This window comes from Aulonocara sp. 'chitande type north' Nkhata Bay, linkage group LG6 (genome assembly GCF_057382095.1).
Source record: "Aulonocara sp. 'chitande type north' Nkhata Bay isolate Kocher_YH1m ecotype deep benthic linkage group LG6, A_spYH_male_GT1.1, whole genome shotgun sequence".
Classification (NCBI taxonomy): Eukaryota; Metazoa; Chordata; class Actinopteri; order Cichliformes; family Cichlidae; genus Aulonocara; species Aulonocara sp. 'chitande type north' Nkhata Bay.
Window position 1 is genome coordinate 34911276 of NC_141349.1, and position 20403 is coordinate 34931678.

General features: G+C 42.2%; 1 protein-coding gene across 2 annotated transcripts in view; it reads left to right on the top strand.

Moving 5' to 3' along the window:
• The window catches only part of pkd1a (polycystic kidney disease 1a), an 85344-nt gene that overhangs the window by 8655 nt on the left and 56286 nt on the right, over window positions 1-20403 (top strand). For both annotated transcript variants that reach the window (XM_086296555.1, XM_086296556.1), the window contains exons 2-8: window positions 11130-11201; window positions 11331-11399; window positions 12261-12332; window positions 17294-17475; window positions 18432-18679; window positions 19163-19423; window positions 19570-19738. In XM_086296555.1, the coding sequence (XP_086152681.1) occupies window positions 11130-11201; window positions 11331-11399; window positions 12261-12332; window positions 17294-17475; window positions 18432-18679; window positions 19163-19423; window positions 19570-19738 (1073 nt within the window). The remainder of the gene's footprint in view (window positions 1-11129; window positions 11202-11330; window positions 11400-12260; window positions 12333-17293; window positions 17476-18431; window positions 18680-19162; window positions 19424-19569; window positions 19739-20403) is intronic.

The window sequence follows — 20403 nt, forward strand, 5'->3', positions numbered from 1 at the left end:
GGTTTGCATAGTAAACATTTAAAACCTAAACAAATAGAGTCCGTCATATAAGCGTAGTTTGCATCTTCTGTGCATGACCATGGGAATCTGTTAGTGACCAGAGCAATTGTAAGGAGGTTTGTGCTTTCGGTTCAGTAAGCATATGTATCGAACAATACAAATTTTTTTATTTATTTTATCAACTTTTCTTCTGACGATGCTGTCTGCGTTGGGAGCTCAGTGGATCTGTGTTCGACTACTCCGCCTAGGCTGCACTGTCCAGCGCAGATCCACTGCGCGCAGCGCAAGCTAGCAAGACATAAGCTAAGCTCGTTGCAACATGGCAAATTGAACCTCCCCCACCCTCATTCAGATCTGGCCTTTGGAACTATTTTGGTCTTCATGTGAAGTATGACCATGAAGGTAAGCGCGTCATGGACTAAAGTAAAACAGTATGTCGGATGTGCCACGCAATGCTCAATTACATGGGTGGGAACTACTGCGTTAGCGCAGTTTGCTCGTTAACGTGTTGACGCTGTCCAGCCCCACGCACAGGGCGATCCGCGGTAGCTCGTTAACGGAGATTTGCCGTGTTGTGGCGTTAACGTCATTTCAGATTAACGCTGACAGCACTAGTGGGAACACAATGAATATGACTGCACATTTACTCCGACATCATCCTAGTGCAAAGACAAGTGAAAGCAGACAAAAACAACAAGCATGCATGCTACAAACTTTACCCGAGTCATTTAGACAGCTGTTAGCAAATGATTCTCCTTATGGGGACCTGATATGTTTAATATGCTGCTGAGAGTATACCCCAGAAGAAGCGTATAGTATAGCTTTTATTTTGGGAAGAGCCATTTCTCTGTAATAAACTCTCTTTTCCAAAGATGAGTGATTTCTCAATCAGATTTATTTTTTTATTACTTTGTTTTTTCAGCAACATTAAATTTAAAAACTGTACTTTTGAGTTAAAATATATATTTATAATTTTAATAAATGACAAATTAAAAAAGCATGAACATTTTTTTGTATCGAAAAAATATCAAACCGTGACACCAAAGTATCGAACCGAACCGAACCGTGAATTTTGTGTATCGTTGCACCCCTAATATATATATATATATATATATATATATATATATATATATATATAGGGTGAAGGTAACGGTCCTAACTTATATATATATAAGTTAAGACTTGTGTAGCTTTGACTGTCTCAGGAAATGCAGAAATAAATGCACTTTTGATTTGTACAGATGGACAGAGGACAGTGTTCATGTAGAACAAGTGTTATTTATTTTTGATTTGCAGCATAATTAATACCAATCAATTAATACTTATCAAATCAGCAGGGGCATTCAAGATGCAGAAAAATGAAAATGTCTTGCTGCACAAAAGACACACACCTAGCTACTCTCAGCAACAATTGCACACAGAACAGAGACTGCATGTTAGAGATTACTGGGGGAAAGGGCAAAAAATGCATTAAGTGTTCAAATTCACTAGAATACCCTTGATAATCAAAGCATGACTTCTTAATTAAAGTAATTTATCATAACATGCTGTATGCTCATGGTATGGCTAATGCATAATGTCATAATGTCTTATGAAGTCATGCTTCTTTTTTTTTTTTTTTTTTTATTATTATTTTTTTACATTAGGGATTCATTCACTATTTTTCCAATCAGAGGAGATGGATGGATTCACTTTGGCACAACCTTTCACTTACAAAGACTGACTCATGTATTCTTTAAGAGAAGCACACTCTACCTCAGCAATATAGTAACATCTGCATTGAATTTTAATGTGAAAATTGAAGGATGGAAAATGAATATAAAATGACTAAAGGGGTACGTGTATAGATTATATCTTTAATTTATAAACTAGGTGCTTTTTTGAGTTACATTTCTAGAGTGAAAAAAGCAGGTGTTGATCACATAGGAAACATTTATCTTTTACCCCAGTTAAAAAGCAGACTTTTCTCCCTCCTGTTACCCCATTAAAAAAAAGACTGCAATAATTGGATTTTGTTCCCCGCTTTTAGATATAAACAGCCAAAACGTGAGTGTTTACGTGTGTAGCTCGTGCATAATGATCGCTGCTTGTGCATGTCTTTGTGTGTTTATGAGAGAATTGCAGAAACACATCCTGTTTGTGTAGCCTATGCTGCAGAGAGTCAAAGACTTCAAGACATCCCAGAATAACACGCTGCAATCCATGGGCTAAATGTTAATAAGGGCCTATGAGGCTGAAAATTGAAAAATGAATTGTTGGCCTCTAAACTTGGGATTACAAACCTGCCAGAACTGTAATGAAATGCTAATCAGCACAGTGGTTCATTTACATTCAATCCAAGGACATGATTAAAATTCATAACAAGCCAATTTGCATTTTTTAGTTAAGAAATATGAGTTGTCCTTTGAGTTGTTTTTTTATTTTTCAATGCAACCTCATCAAAATTACTGAAGGAAAATGAAACTAAAACAGAGACATAAGAAAAAGAAAATAAACCAAAAGCATTGTGTCATTTGTGAGCACAGTGTTGAGCACTCTGTTGATTTCATGCCAATGAACCTGAAACTGATTCAACAAGCAGAGAGCACAGTAACAGAGACCAATCAGAAGATAAAAGATGAAGGGCTGCCAGATGATGGTGTGGAGGACTCAGCTGAAGTAGTCATCATCTTCACCACAGATTGTGCTGGCAGCCAGCCTCTGTTGTCAGGGCTGCTGAAGCTCTGCTTGTCTCTATGGTTTTGGAGGTGACAGACTTCATTTTTTGTGTTCTCTTTTGTTCCTACCATTCCCTTTTCACTTGTTGCATCAGTTTATGTGGTGCTTCCAGATTTTACAAACAAGATAAATTAAACAAAAATGCTGGTCTCTACAACTCCATGTACACTCCCATGTGTTTCTTATGAAATCCATGAAGTGCTACAGAGAAAATCACATTTTATTTATGTAATTAACACATTTTGAACTCTTAAAGAAATATAACAAAAGGAAAGACACCCAGCTGAACTAAAATGATCCAGCAAACAAAAACTGTTGTGAGCCGCCACCCTTATATCGCCTTTGGGCTTTTGGAGCTTTTAAAAAATAATTGGGAAAAAAAAGCACTATGCTGCTAAAAAAAAGAGCCTTATACCACGTGATACAGGAGCTGTGCCGTGTGATGCTAAAATTAGCAGGGAAAAAACAACGGAGAGCACGTCAGGGATGACGAGAAAGTGACAGGAGAAAATCCGTCCCGGTCAACCACCCAAACATCAATAACGGGAACCTTATACAGCGCTTCCCTATACACGTCGAACTCCCGCAGGAACAAAGAAATTACGGAGGCTATCACTTATCACCTGACCAAAGATATCATCAACACTGTGCAAAACGAGGGATTTAGGAAAATGATCAACACCCTAGACAAACGCTACACAGTGCCGTCCCGCAACTATTTTTCTATTGTTGCACTACCTGCTCTATGCACGCAGTGTCGTGCAACGGTGGAGACGGAATTTCAAGCAGTACAACATGTTGCAGCAACCACAAAACGTGAGACATTTGTTGTTTTTATGTTTATTTATTGTTTTTATGTTCAGTCTCAACTGTTACGAAGTTGATGTGCAGTTAATAAGTGCAATAAATATTTATACTGGAAAAGAAAATCGTGAGAGAATCGTGATCTCAATTCTAAGCCAAAAAAATCGTGATTCTCATTTTATGCAAAATCGTGCAGCCCTACTGAAAAGTATGTTCACGGAAACATCGTCGGGTCTGCCGTGATATGTTTACAATGGGGCTGTACTTTCATCTTTATGCAGGACTGTAAGCTGCCATCTGTGAGGTGTGAGCGGTGTTTGTTTTTAACATAGTTCACGGTGGAGCTGCTGACAGTGTGGATCCAAAGATCCATAATTGGCCTACCTGGGGTTGAAAATCTCGATAAATGCACGGCGTTTCGGCGGGTACAGCGGCTTCCGCGAGTGTGACGCTTATTTTGAGCGATGAAAAAAATAATAAAATATAATTTTATTTTTATATTACAATGTCACAACAATCTTCCAATTTAGAACTACAAGTTAAAAAAAATAACTAACATAAATAAAATACACTTAAGCTAAATACTTCTAATTTATTTTCCCAAACCACGCGGAGCCGCACTATAAGGACTAAAGAGCCGCAGGTTAACGACCCCAGCCTTAGGCTATCAATACATGAGAACTAAGCCCAGTGCTTGAAATATGTACACTCAGACATATGACCAAAATCTAAATGCAACCTGCATGATGCCTTAAAACTGCAACTAGGTAGGGAAAGTTTTATTATGGAACAAGAAAAATCTGATTCCCCTGTTTTAGATTAATTAGAGATTGTATATAAGACATGAATTTAGCTTCCGGGTCTGAAAAATGAAACCATTATGGAAGTGCCTAAATGTTTTGTAATAGCCAGAAGTAGGTGACTACTCTGATCACAATAAGAAGTCTGATTTCCTCTACTCTGTGACCTCACTTAACACTTTTCTGATGAGTATGCGTGGTTTTAGTATTCTCATGTCTCATTAAATACAGTAGGATGTTTAATTTATGAATTATGGTCCCTATTAGAGTCAAGAGGAATGATAAAGCAGGGTCAATATACCTTGTGATTGGCAAGTTGTGGGCTGATGTCAGCATACAGTGTTCCTTTTTAGTCAAATCAACCCCTCACTCATCATCAGTTTCAAAACACCAAGATAACAGACAACACGTTCAGCTCGTGTCTTAAAAATGCAAATTCATTAACCAGTCTGTGACATGATAGCGGCTGCATCCATCTTTTATATACAGTCTGTGGGTTACCTTGGCACAGTTACAACAAACCAGCACATGTGTTTGTTTCATTTGCAGACAAGAATATAACTGAAAACACGTAGATTGTGGTCAAGTAAATGCTCTGCTTAGGTACATATAACACTAAAGATTGAGATTTGTCACCTCCAGTGTGCACTGGCGCAGTTTGTGAATCGTTTTGGAGGTTTCATGGATTTGTTTATGAGTCACACATCTTCTTCACTTTAATGCTACAAATTCAACTTTAGTAGAATTGTATAAAAAAATCCACCATCTGAAAATATGCATGGAAAAATGCCTTATAGGTCAGCAACAAAACATTTTCAGCATCGCAGCTTATATAACAGACACCACACGTTTCTTAGAGTAAAGGACAAGCAGAAGTTCGTATGCTTTTATGTCTAATTGTTGGGACCAGTTATTAGAAATGATGAATTGATGTTGCGTGGTGCTGCATTTGAAAAACTATTTCACTGCATCACTAAATATGGATAAATATGAGATTAATATCTTAATATGATCGAGGCTGACGTTGATGATGGAGAAATAATTGCTCATGATTACTCGATTAATCACACTTGTCACACATCTTTATTTGGCAGAAGCATTTGTTCAAAATGACTGTGTTGTGTGGCTGGTTTATGGAAATATAACAGGATGAGAAGTAGTAGAAGAAGTATTTGTTTGCATTTGTTGCAAAGTTTTCCGAGATCTTTACCGACTGTGTTTCAAAGCACAATCATCTCCAAATATCTTGTAAGATTTTGTATTTAAAAATCAACTGATGCAGAGGCCTGTTTTGGATTGTAACTCGGTATTCTTTGTTAGCAACAATTCAAAGATGTCCCCCCCCAAACACATGACATTAAGGCAGCTGTAAAAGTTACCGTTTTGAAGAGGACCGCTCTAAGGATACACTTGATAAATATATGTTTGATTGTGCCTACAACATGCAGAAGATGGAAATTTTGGTTGTTACTGGAAATCTAAGAAAAAAATGTACTATAACACGCAAAATCTCTGTCTGTGCTTTGTTTGTTTCTTTGTCCAGGAACTCATCTCAGACCATCAGAAGTTCACTTTACTGAGTGAATGGGTTAAATGCAGAGAAGAATTTCCCCACGGGGATCAATAAGCTATACATTATTATTATTATTATTATTATTATTATTATTATTATTAAGTTGAGCAACCAAGCTTGGTACACCGGTAGATCTTATGTCCCTGAAGGTTCTTATCTATATCAGATCATACAATGTACTCTGTTGCGTAGCAACCACCTGTGGTTACCTAGAATTTTTTGCACCTATAACACCATTTAAAAACAGTGTATCATTTTTGAGTTACTACAATAACCCCTAATATCATGCATAATTCAATTTCAAAAAATTGAATTATGCATGATATGTTATGATGCCGTCACTTTTTGTCAGGCAAACCTTGTAAGACCCTAAAATTACCTGTTTAGCACCCACTCCTTATAAAAGGATTCAGATAAGATAAGATAAGATAAGATAGAACTTTATTAATCCCTCGGGTGGGTTCCTCTGGGAAATTCGATTTCCAAAAAAGCACAGCACCGACAGAAGTTACAGAGTTATACACACACACATATATATAAATACAGAGACAATATAAATAAAATATACGAAGGGGATAAATAGAATAAATAGGAATAAAAATAAAAATACAAGTGAATTGCACATTTCAAGTATTGAGTCTATTGCACCGTTGACTATTTACAAAAGTATTGCACAGTGAGGTGAAGAGGCACTACAGCTTAGTTGTTCCCTCCTTTGTCCTCCTTCTTTCATTTATGTGTATTGATTTATATCCACAAAAGTTAAAATGTGGTTGCCTAGCAACCACCTTGTAACGTGCTAAAAGTCAATATTTAGCTCATAAATAACATCAACCACCACAATTTCTTAGCTTTTCTCAGTGAGAATAAGTATACCAACTGGACCGACATGGCACACAATGCAGTAATAAATATGAGATGTCCAGCTAACTCAGATGATGTTTAGAATCATCTGAGTTTTAACCATCAGGTTAATGAAATGTTGCAATTATGTTTTCAAGGAACAGTTTGAGAGTTACGGGTTAGTTAGGTTTATGTCTAAAGTTAGGATTAAGCTAGGGTATTTCTCACAGACGTTAAAAAAATTAGTATACAAAGACAGCTAAACAAACAACAAACAGCCAACACACAGAGTGGAGCAGTCAGTAGTGGTAGAGAGCAACTTTTAGCCACAGTAAGAGAACAGCTCATCAAATTGAGTACTGCACTTGCACACAGCAGTACACCTGCCAAACTTGAAGTGGACCGGATGAATGGTTGTAGAGACAGACAAAGAACAGTCAGACTCACAGACAGAGGTTTTTCAGCTTTTTGCAAGATGATGCATAATTTTCAGTGGTTTTTCCCTTTTTATTGTCTCACCACAGTTGTATTAGATGCTTGAGAGACCCATTTTTGTTTTAAACCCATATTTAATGACTTGTAATATGTGGCACTGACTCACTTTCATTTACCAGGAAAAGAACAATTAGTTTTGTTTTTCCTGCATGGATTGGTAGTATGTCAAAGAGTTTGTTTGTATGTCAGTGTATCATTCTTTCAATAAGAGTGTTAAACTGCTGCACACAGCTGCCCTTAACTTGCCAGCTGGACACCAGACAACCCAGGCAGCAGCAGCTGGAAAAATGGACAGAATGTTCTAAAGAGGAAAGGCGAGCCAGTCTGTGAAGTAGAAAGTAAGGCTTTTTAGACCAAACGTCTTCAGCCCCATTTTCCTGTTAATTTCGTGCTCCCTTTTTTCTTGCAGTAGGGAAAGTACCCGACTACTCCGATCTCCCCCACCTCCTCACCCCTTGTCGCAGGCATGAGGTTCTGGCTGGCAGCTCTCAAACGAAGCAGCCCACAGTGGGGTGATTGTTCTCCACACCTGGCCCGTGTCACTCACTGCTACTACCTCCAACTTCCCCTTGGCTTCCACTTCACACCTGTCCTTTTCTCCAGCTCCATCGTTTTTTACTGCTTTCTCAGCTTTTGTCCTGCTCCCCTTCTCATCTGACTCGTGCAGACTTCAGGAATAAACAAAGAAGCAGAACCAAAAAGGGGGGAGAAATCGGGGGGGGGGGGCAGCAGAGGAAAGGGAGGCTGAGGTGAGATGAAAGCAACCACAGAGGAGTCTGTGTTTAGTGGGTTAGTGGAGCGTTGGCCTTCAATCATAGTGACTTGGACCACATTACCACCACAAGCCTGCAGAAACCAGTTTGTCTATGATCTGACTTAAACCCAGTTTTTATCACTATGCTTTAAAGACTTTTTTTTTTTTTTGTTCTCAATTCTCCACAGATGGAACAAAGACAGATTCAAACAGATTTCAGTTTTCTTTTGTAGAAAAAGAAAACCATCCCTTTCTGTTTCACTTCAGATCTTTCCTTTCTTGTATTCATATTGTCTGCAGAGCACATGCCCACTCCTCATGTGTCATTCCCTCTGCCCAAGCACAGTGTAGTCAATGAGGGCTGTGTGTGTGTGTGTGTGTGTGTGTGTGTGTGTGTGTGTGTGTGTGTGTTTTTGTGTGCGCTCTCATCCTCCAACTCAGAATAAGTGGCACCAGACAGGCCTTATAAGGAGTTGTTAGATCACTGGCCACACCGTCAGTAAAACAGAACCATATGTGTGCTGTGTGTGTGTGTGTGTGCACTTGTGCACAGGCCTATACCTAAAGTGTATGTGTGTGTTTGCCTATGTGTAAGTAAAACCATGTGTGTCCAGAGGTAGCTGAGAACGGGAGTCTGTTGCTAATAGACATGCTGAAGGTCACATTATATGGTCATGTTAAGCACACATACAGACGGTCTCTATTTAACCTGCTCTTGTCTGTGTGGTCTTACCCGTAAGGTGTGAAAGACAGTTTTCAGATGTCGTACACGCAAATTTTTACACACACATTCCTGCTGTGGCATGGATGTCGACCACGTTACATAAGGTGAAGCGTCCGTCTAATGTGTGAATGATCAGCTAGTGGGCGGAGCTTATTTCTGCTGTCCTGTTCATCCTCTGATGGGTTTAGCAGAGGAGAGTGCTCTCTCTCTCTCTCTCTCTCTCTCTCTGTCTCCATCTTTCTTACACAGCTTGTCTGGAATGTACAGATGTTTCCTTTTGGGAACGGCGTCCTGGTCTGTTCACACACACACACACGCAGAAAAGAGTGTGAGAGAGTGGAGCGCAGTCCCGCACATATCAATTCAGATTTCCCTTGCGGAAGATCGTCTTGTTTTTTATTTGTATTTGCTGAATTCGTAGCAGCTGGGAATAGAAATATCGATCAGCACCCTGATTGAACCTCATGAGTTTTAATTTACAGCTTTCCTGCAGTCCAGCACCTTCTTCTTTTATCCCTATAGGCTACAGGGCTTTCTGTTCCCTTACAGCCTCTGGCTTTTTGTCTCCTGCTCCTTGGTCTTTTTGTCTCCCGATTGTCTCGCTGTTCTCACGTGCAGCTGTGGCTTTGCTTTGAAGGAATGCAAAGGGGACTGAAGCCATTCACTGAGCCCATCTCCACTGCTTAACCAACCCAATTTTCTCATTTCCTTAGTAATTTATCTGATGGTTTCTCACTAATTTGAGCTCCAGTATAGAGAGTGTGGCATGCAAGGATTTAGTTATAGAATGTATTGCTAGCAGTGTGTATTTAATGTATAGTAAATGTGAATTTGAACTATTATCATTGCAGTTTAATCAATAAATCATCCTTAGGATTTTAGAGAATCAGTGTTAAATAAGAAAAAATAAACAAATATTTTAGGTTACGTCTTTCACAGTTGTGTATAGTAGATCTAACAGTCTCACATCAATAAGCATGTTCTCATTCTTGCAGAAGGCCTAAAACCAGATCACTTTTCATATATTGTTTGATAATTCAAAACCCCTTTTCCCCCCAAGGCATGATTTGGGCCTTGACTTGGGTTTAAAGAGGCCCTCCAGTCATTGCACACATGCTTATTTTATTGATCATGCTTTCTGAAGTCAAATAAGTTGACCACGCTGATGTCAACATCTTTGGCATCTGGGCTTCTGTCCGGACACCAGTGTTACAAAATAAGTACATGGAATTAGAAAAGAACACCATTTGTAAGGCAAGCGGGGAGATTTGGCAGATATTATTTTAGGGGCTCAGCGAGACCATTGAGCCATTGAAATATTTTGAATGACGACTTCGATGAGAAGTGATGACAAGGCCTGAGGGAGGATTTGTCTTTAAAAAAGGGGAAAACATTTGCCAGTGGGAGGAGGCGTCACCTTAGATTAAGCAATAGTCTGATAAAGCATTTATGATTTTGAGTCATTAGTTGCTGATTAGATAATGAGGCCACAGAGAAAAAAAATATACTGGCATTAGGCAGACTTCACCGTTTAAGATTGGCTTTTTTGCTTTGCATCAAGAATTATTCTGTTGCGTTTGTGTTGGTGGTAGGTATGCCCACCCGTTTTATAGATCAAGTCAAGGAGGACATCTGGCATGTGTGCTAGCTGAGACACAGTTTGGTGTGCAGACTCCTCCTACTCGTACTTACGTAAAACATAATGGTAGGAGCCAATCATAGGTCACCCATTGTGTGGTGGCTTACTGCAGAGCGAATGAGGTTAGCTGGACTGTGGATTTGAGTCATCATTTACTGAAAGTAACCGATTACTCAGTCACTTAGAAATTAACCCTTTTATGCAGCAGATATAATATAAAATACATGTAGGAATGAATTAATCTATAAAATGTGACATAAATATTTTGGCCTTTATTTTCCTTTTTCCGTTAATTCCTTTATTTATTTGTTTTCCTATTAAATATCCATATTTTATTAACCAGTTTTCATATTTAATCTTCTTCTTTACTCATTTTTCTTTGACAGTTTCAATTCTTCATACTGGACTCGGTCTCTACCTCTAGATAAGCCTGGCCGCATGCACAGCGAAGGCGTTTTTCTTCTTTCTGATCGTTTCTAAATATATCCAAGTAGTTTTCTAGCTTAAGCTATGACAAAAACCCAAGGTTTATCCTCTAAAGAACCTGTGTTCTGGAGCATCTTGTGTTATTCTTTAGTACCTCCAAGTGTTTCTGGTTGTATTTATCTCCATCAGTGTATGTATGACCTAAGCATTTCCTATTCCTTTCCTTTTATATTATTGCATTTCATTTCCAAGTCCTTGAGCAATCACATTGCATTGTAAATAGTTCTGTGTGTAGGCGTGTGCATTTAGTCAGCTTGCCCCCATTTTAAATATGGATATATTTGTTCCCACAGAGATCTGTCCAAGAACCACATCTCCTCCCTTGATACCAGTCTGCTACATCATCTCACTGGCCTCCAAGAACTGTAAGTAAACACTGCATTATGTGATTGTGTGTTTGTGTAATTCAACTTAAATCTAATTTATCTTTTTATTTAACTGCATCTCTGATACATGTTATCATTTATCAGGCTAAATAAATGTCAATGTTTCAGACATCTTCAAGGGAACAGGATCAATGTTCTCCCCGGAGGACTGTTCTGCTGCGGCCTGCTGTCAGTCCTGTGAGTAGAAAGTCCAGGAAAGATATTGACCAATGTTATGAAGAGAGAAGTATGAGGAAGATGAAAAGAGAGCAGTAAAGACAAAAGCTTGGTTTAGTCTGGATTAAAGTAGGCAGAAATCCCAGGAGTAAGGTAAACGAGAGCAAGTTCACCAAAAGAAGTGTATACAGCACACACACACACACACACACACACACACACACACACACACACACACACACACACACACACACACACACACACACACACACACAGTAATCACAGGACGATTAACTTCAATTACAGCTTACTGCTCCAGGCTCCCACTACCTCCCTCTCTCCATCTGTCGGTCTCCCCCTTCCTCCATCCATTACCTTACTTCTTCCACCCATTGAATGGGCGTTTAAGCACATGTTTGTGTGTATGTGTGTATGATGAGAGAGGACTGATGGTTTCCATCAGTTCCTTCCAAAACCACCACACAACGGCTCCATTATGTAGCCTTCTGGATAGAGTAGGGAGGGAGGGAGCGAAAAGGAGTAGAGAAGGAAACGAGAAGAAGGGAGAGAGATGAAGAGGAGGAAGAGCGCATTTCCATACAGACAGATGGAAATGAGACAAAGTAAAATAGCAAAAGTCAGTGTTCAGCACTTTTAGTTATTAATTTCTTTAACTAATTTAATCTAACAATGTAGGAGAAACAGGGTTTGCAAACTCATTCATTATATGACCTTTTTGTTGGATTTTTAGTCACATAAATCTTGCCAAAATGATAGTAATTGGTATACATTAGTGAAAACGTGAAGGAAAAAGTCTTTTCTGTTTTGTTTTTTTCTTGTTTTAAGATATTGACATTTGATTTGTCTCTTTGTTTCCATCAGTGATTTGAGCAACAACCAAATCACCACCATTGAAGAAAGGATATGTGACGACCTATGTAATCTAACTCAGATGTAAGTAATTGCACTTACTGTATACTGTAAGCTTTATGTCTGTGAATATTTGTCTCTCATACCTGATGGCACATTATGAAATAAGCAGGTGTCCCCCGTTCAGGGGACACATACACAGTACATGAACCAAAGCTGGATGGAAGGTTTTGATTACATTAGTAATTAAACTTCAACATATTAAACACAACACATTAAAAGAAAAGTTTTCTTCTTGTGCAGAGTCTTTGTAAATAGACTAATCAATAACAGGCTAATCTAAATGAGAGGCACATGTTACATAACCTTCTCTTTCTGCCTTCTCTTCTTTTCCTGCAGTCATTTTTGCGCCATCTTTTCAGTTCCTTCTCTTTTTTGTCTCTTCTGTGTTTTTTTTTCTCTTTTCTGTCATTGCCAGTATTGTTATTTTTATTCTTCTTCATCATTTCCCTTTCTCACGTGTCTTTAAAAAATACCCTTATTCTGTAGAAACTGAAGCATAAAAACACAGATTGAATACCATTAAGCATGCATTTCATGATCCTTTTATTATGCTCATTGTAGTGGCTTAAAGGAGCACAGTTACACAGTAACAGTTACACAGTAACAGTTACACAGTAACAGTTACGCTTTGTCTCCCTCACAAAGACAGAGTGTCTCTTTAGGTAGAGAAAGTTTACCTGTGACCATCCAGCTCCTGCAAATATGTCATAATTACATGTGTTACTCTAAATCCCCCTTACTTATACACAGTGTATAAAATAAATGCAAACAAAATAAATATATATGAATAATTATTATAAAATCTATTATAACGATAATAACAGTTCAAGTGTATCTCTTATAATTCTACCTGTGGGGTCATTGCCCACTTGAGCGCTATTTTCTGTTAAATCTCAATGAAATCATAAAATAGTTCACAAAAAACAAACAGAATACAAAATGTATGGTTCTGCCTGCACATGCTCACATGTAGTAATATCTTTGTGACACCCGCTAGGCACAGATACACCCACACACACGTCGTTAACATCAGATGCACGTTTATTGTGAGTGTCCACAGAATGACAGCTGAACACCGTTTGACAGCGGTCGGTTTCCCCAGCTTCCTTCCCTCCGCTCCTCTCCGCCTCACTATATAAAGGGAAGGAAAACCACCATCAGTCCAAAATCGCCATCAGCTGTTCTTACCAGCACCGCCCCGTTGAGCTCACTGCACCACTCCTCCCCTGCAGCCCCGCCCCGGGAAGCCCACCGGCCGAACCTACTCCCCCCCCCCCCCCCCCCCCCGCGAGCGAGAGAGGAAATCGGCCACCGCCATCTGTGCCCCCGGCCTATGGACCACCTTGAACTTAAAAGGCTGCAAAGCCAGATACCACCGAGTGATCCGGGCGTTGGCATCCTTCATGCGGTGAAGCCACTGTAGCGGGGCGTGGTCCGAGCAGAGGGTGAATGAGCGCCCCAGGAGGTAATAGCGAAGGGAGTCGACCGCCCACCGGATAGCCAAGCACTCCTTCTCCACGGTGCTGTACCGTCTTTCGCGCTCCGCCAGCTTCCGGCTGATGTAAAGAACGGGACGGTCGGCCCCCCTCACCTGCTGGGACAAAACGGCCCCCAGCCCTCTGTTCGAGGCGTCAGTCTGCAGAACAAAAGGGAGGGAAAAGTCAGGAGTGTGAAGCAGCGGCTCCCCACAGAGAGCCTTTTTCACCTGCACAAACGCCGCCTGGCACGGCCCCGTCCACTGGACCAGATCTGGAGCACCCTTCCGGGTAAGATCGGTTAAGGGGCTGGTCAGCTGCGCAAACCCCGGCACGAACCGGCGATAGTAACCCGCCAGCCCCAAAAACCGTCTCACCTCCTTTTTGGTCTTAGGGCGCGGGCAGGATGCGATAGCCGCCGTCTTCTCCACCTGTGGACGCACCTGCCCGCCCCCCAAGTGGTACCCCAGATACTGCACCCCCCTCCGTCCAACTGCACACTTCTTCGGATTGGCCGTGAGCCCCGCCTCCCTCAGGGACCCCAGGACCGCGGCCACCCGCTGCACATGCTCCGCCCAGGTGTCGCTGTGGATGATCACGTCATCCAAGTAGGCAGCAGCATACGCAGCATGCGGGCGCAGCACCCGGTCCATGAGACGCTGGAAGGTGGCAGGGGCCCCGAACAAGCCGAACGGAAGCGTAACGAATTGGTACAAACCGTACGGAGTGGAGAAGGCCGTTTTCTCCCTGGACTCAGCAGACCAGCACCAGCGGCGCATATCCGCTCGGACGCCCGGCCAATAAAATCGGGCCGTTATTCGCTCCAGAGTTTTTTCGTATCCCATATGCCCTGCCATGGGGTTATAATGAGCCGCCTGGAAAATCGTTTCCTGGCGGCCCTGCGGCACCAACAGCTGGGTGTGTGTCACCTCCGTGCGAGCGTCACGACTCACTCGATATAACCTATCTTTCGTTAACATGAAGTGTGGGTAGGTCCGCACGGCTTCAGGGCGCACCACGTGACCATCAATCTCAATCACTTGGTCAAAGGCTGAGCGTAGGGTGTCGTCACGAGACTGCTCCAGTGGGAAATCACCCGTGGGGGGAACTTCCGGAGCCGGCGGGGCTTCCTGTGAAGGACCCGCCGTCTCCCCCTCCCCAGAGTCGGACGACCCCGCGTCACCACTGAGCGCGGCGCAGACACTACATGCTACTGGCCGTCATGATCGCACCCCCGCGTACTGTCCCAACAGATGATGAAACCCCGGCCAATTCGTACCCAGAATTAGGGGATGCGACAGGCGCGGGCTAACCGCAGCCGTTACTCTATGCGTTTTGCCCTTATACTTTAATAACAGCGGCACTATGGGATACCTGTGAACATCACCATGCACACACCTCCACCCATTCTGCCTCCAGCAATGCCCCGGGGCGAACCAAGCTTTGGTGGACGAGGGTCTGCGTGCAGCCCGTGTCCACCAAAGCATGGCGTATACCCCCTCGAGTCCTTACCGGAATGCTGTATGTCCCTCCCGGACCGGGAGAGGGCGCTGGAGCACCGGCAACGCGAAACACCTGCCCCACCTCCATCAGAGGACAGTCCCTTCTCAGGTGTCCCGGCTGTCCGCACTTCCAGCACTCCTGCCCCGGCGTCTGTGCTGCTCTCCGTGGCTCCGGTGCGGCACTGCTTGTGCCTTCCCAGGGATCGGACCTAAATGCGGCAAAAGGATTAGTGGGGCTCAACGCCAGCGTCCGCTCTGCCTGCCCTGGCGCGGGCATCCGGCGCCTCGGTGCTGGCACCGGGGCTTGTCTGTTCGGCCTCCGGCCGCTGTCCCCGGGCTCCCCTGCTCTAGCGGCAAGGTGGTCCTCCGCCAACGTAACCGCCACCTCCAGACTCGCGGGACGGTGGCCCCTCCACGAACTGCTCTAGCACCACTTTGCCCACCAGCAGCGTCTCACCCTCTGACGATCCCGGCTGCAGCCAGCGTACGGCCGCGTCATGCAGCTTCCGGGCCCAAGCAAACGGCCGATCTGCCACGGCCAGCCGACAGGCCCGGAACCGCCGGCGATGATCTTCAGCGGTGAGTCCCAACCGGTCCACCACCGCCCGGCTCACGTCCTGGAAGCTGCCCCTCGAAGCCGGCGGCAGACTCAGGGCCGCCGTCCGAGCCTCCCCCGACGGCAGAGGAAGCAAACGCGGAGCCCACTCCACCTGCGGCCACTGGCAGGCCTCCGCCGTGGCACGAAAAGTCTCCAGAAAAACCTGGGGGTCGTCCCCGTCCCCCATCCGGGGCAGTGGCGCCAACCAGCCGCTCCAGAACCAGAGTCTGCCGGTCCGTCTGCTCTTGCAGCGCAGCCAGGTGAGCCCGCTGGGCCGCCGCATGGTCGTGGTTCATTTTCGCCATCTCCGCCAGCATCTGCGCCAAAAACTGCAAAGCCTGGGCGGGCGGCGCAGCCTGCGGGTCGGACATCCCCACACCGGCAGGCTCCTGGGTTTCGGCACCACTTGTGACACCCGCTAGGCACAGATACACCCACACACACGTCGTTAACATCAGATGCACGTTTATTGTGAGTGTCCACAGAATGACAGCTGAACACCGTTTGACAGCGGTCGGTTTCCCCAGCTTCCTTCCCTCCACTCCTCTCCGCCTCACTATATAAAGGGAAGGAAAACCACCATCAGTCCAAAATCGCCATCAGCTGTTCTTACCAGCACCGCCCCGTTGAGCTCACTGCACCACTCCTCCCCTGCAGCCGCGCCCCGGACCACACCTCCGCCACAATCTAGTATGTGGATATAAATCCGTAAATATAATATAGAATACAAGAATTGTCTCTAATAGAGCAACACTAAAGAACAGCTGAGCTCAAGCTGTCCCGTTATTACTGGGCCGACATCTGATATCAGCATTGGCTCTGTAAATTTATAGGTGTAACTATGTTAAATATGTCTTTGAAACTAGCATTAAGTCATATAAGAGATTTAAAATATGATGTTTACTGAAAAGGAAAGCAGTGGCTAAGTGTTGTTAAATAATCAAACTGAAATGTCACTTTTATTGGTTACTTGCTGTGATTAAAAAAAGATAAAGAGATGGCTGATGATTCCTAAATTACAGAGTCCATAAGACATTCACATCAGACAATAATTAGCAGTAATTATGATTTGAGCTGCTGAATACACACACACCACTCATACACATTATGAGCTAGCCTTTTTAAGGAGATGGCATATCATCTGTAGGTTTGTTTCTCAACAATGAGGTTGAGAAAGGCTTTCAACAGACACAAACACACAAATATAAATGAGAGCGTTCTTAATTGATTAGAGAGAGGCTACTTGTTGGTTATGCACATATTAATGCAGCTTTAATGGTTTATAAATGTGTCATCCCCGCATGATGACAGTTTAGCAGTGGCAACCACGGTGCTCAACCTTGTGACTGTTGAGATGTTTAACAGTTAATGATTCGGTCTCCTTGTCTGTCTCCGTCTCTTCTCCAGTGATCTAAGCAGTAACCCCTTTGAGTGTGACTGTAAGCTGTTCCGATTTGTCAGCTGTCTCCAGCAAAAAGGGGTGCAAGTTCGACGCTCAAATGAATTGCGCTGCAGCCACCCCCTTGACCTCCAAGATCAGCCTTTACTCAATGTCAGACTGCCCACCTGTGATATGAAAACAAATACAGGTAAATATACTCATCATCTCGTGAAGTTAAAAGAAAACGTGCACATTATAGAATTCACCAGAAATCATTTCCTGCTCTTTTCAGTGCTTATACATCATACAATAAATAGTTCATGGACTTATATTTGAAAAGTAACTCGATGAACTGAAGATGCAACAAAGGTGAAATACTTAGACCGTTTGGTTTTCTACCTCAGACAAAACAAACATTATTGTGTAGTATTTTGTAGAGGTGGGAATCACCATACATCCCACGATACGATATTATCACAATACTTAACACACGATACGATATTATTGCAATTTTTTTTAAATATTTTGCAATATTCAGATTCTGTACATTAAGGTAAACTTTATCAATATTCATTTTATCTAATATCAAAGTCTCGCACTCAGTCTTTCTCTCATTTCAGTCAGTTATATTGTTGACAAACTGAACGGTTTGTATTACAGTCTAGTCCAACTTAACTGAATGCATCTGGTACAATTATAGCTATTCTGAACTATGCAATATGAAAACTATGCAGCCCCTTCAGCAACTGAAGAATTTGAAAGTAAATTAAAACAAAATATAATTTTACATTAAATAAAAAAGTTTTAAACTTAATTAAAATAAAACATGTCTTAAATTAAAATAAGTAAACTGTCATATTTATTGCTGCCATAAAAAAAGTTAAACACATTTGGACAGTGAAGGAATGTCAGGATTCAGAAAAAGGATCAACATGCTCTGAAGTCAGAGCACAAAAACCTTTTTGTAACAAAATATCGATTTCTGCTGTCCCTGTATCGATACATTATTATCACAGTATCGATTTCTTCCCCCACCGCTAGTATTTTGCAGACTTTATGGAGATTCATGATAAAAAATCTTTGCCTTTATTTATGATAAAGGCAGAGCATGCTCTGATATCTCTGATAAGCCTGTGAGATTTAAACCTGTGTTGTCCACTTCAGGTCTGTATGCTGCGTGCCTTGAGGATAGCAACAGTGGAGGACTGGGACGAAGTGAACTTGTTATCTTCTCCTACTCCACGTTCCGAAACTTGACACGGGAACAGTGTCACAGTGTGTGTTTCAATGAATCGCATCGGTATGGGGGCTTAGGAGAGAAGCACGAATGCCTCTGCAGCAAAAACTCGGACCCCAACTATATCAGCACGTCTCAGTGTTCTGCTGCCTGTACGAACCCCGATGTGATGAAGGTTTGTGTAAAGATTATTGCTCTGTCAGACTCGGTTTATAACCTCTGGTGCTCCGTTATGTACGTTTTTATATTTTCTCTGTAAGTCAGCCGTCACTCGATTAAAAAGAAAGTTTTGGAGATCCAGTTTCCTTTTCTTTGCTCTTTCCTCATTTGATTATACAACATTCTGGATTTCCTGTAAAATTTCAATAGCCAAACAACAACTTCCCTCTGTGGTTTGAATGACTCTATATCCTGAAGAGTGCTGTGCAGAGGAAATCTGGAATAGAAGTTAGTTAAAGCTCCAAATAAAAATGTAATAATGGTTTATTTAAATTGGAACAGTTTCTATATAATCAGATTTTATTCAGAACTATGAAATAATAGGAAAACCACAGTTATCTTAACAATTAATGGGAAAAATTGTTTATTATTTTATTTAAATGCGTATGTATTAACACCAAAACCAGCTCTTCTTTATATGGGTTCCTTTAATTCACAGAAATGTGGGTGGGCTCTGGCTCGCGAAGTCTTTGTGGTGGAGTTCTCGGTCTCGCTGACTCCTCTCCAGCCGCAAAGCGTTCACAACCACGTCACTTTCACCGCCAACTCCTCTGTCACACCTGTGACGCTGTCCTGGGACTTTGGTGACCTTTCACCCCGTGCCAACACCACAGGAACCGTTAGCACCGCATCAGCTCACAAATACGGACTTCCAGGATCTTATACAGTCAGTCTGACGGCCTTGGCGGGACATAAGAAGGTGAGAGAAAAAAGAACAGGATTTTAAACCTTCTGTTTATCCAGGCTGAATTTTTGTATGTATGTTCAAAGAGGTTTTTTTGAGAAAGAAACTTTGTGTGTGTATGTGTGTGTTTGGATTTTAAAATGTTACTTGTGTGTGTTCAGGTGTCTGCACGAGGGGAGGTGACTATAATGCTTCCTCCTAAACTAGAGCTGCATTGTCCAACTCTTGTTGTGGCCAATAGGAGTCTGGAGCTCACACTTGTCAGCTGGGGCTCAGTTGGCTTGAATGTAGACTGGAAGATTACGAAAGATGATGTCCAAATTGCCAAAGGTAAAGTATACCAACACGCAATCTCAGTTATTGAAATTTCACACATTTCGAGCTCCTCGTGATCATCAACATCCAATTAGTTTTTTCTCCCCTGCTGATTAAATCTGAACATTAGCTTAATGCTTCTCTGTGGGGGTTATTTGGAAAACTGGAAGGATAAATGTTTACAGGAGTTACCATCATCTGGTTGGAAGATTAAATTGTTTAATCTGCTGATATTTTGTAATTAGAAATTTGGCAGTAATAAAAGATCAACATTGCACGATCACAATCATTTCCAGAAAGCATTTCTTTTTGGGCACTTGGGAACAGCAAAAACCAGTTATGCACAGTTATGAATGAAGCGCTGACACTGTAGCTGAGCATTTGTATGGTACATCCAGCCAACAGGTGTAACAGTAGCACTTGTTCTGTATGTTTGTAGCCATCTGATGGGAATCAGCTGTGGCACGACCTACTAAGTTTTACAGCTAGTTGTTAACTTTGTCTTCGGATTTTGCCTTTTTGCACTGAGCATGTTAGTATTAAATGTATATATATGTATGTGTTTTTGTGGTGCCAAAGCAGCTGTATAAAATTGGTTTAACCTTTGTAGCTTTGTGTCTGCACTCTACAACCTGAGCTCAAAGTTTTCTCATTCAAGTGATTGTTCAGTCTAGTCTTAG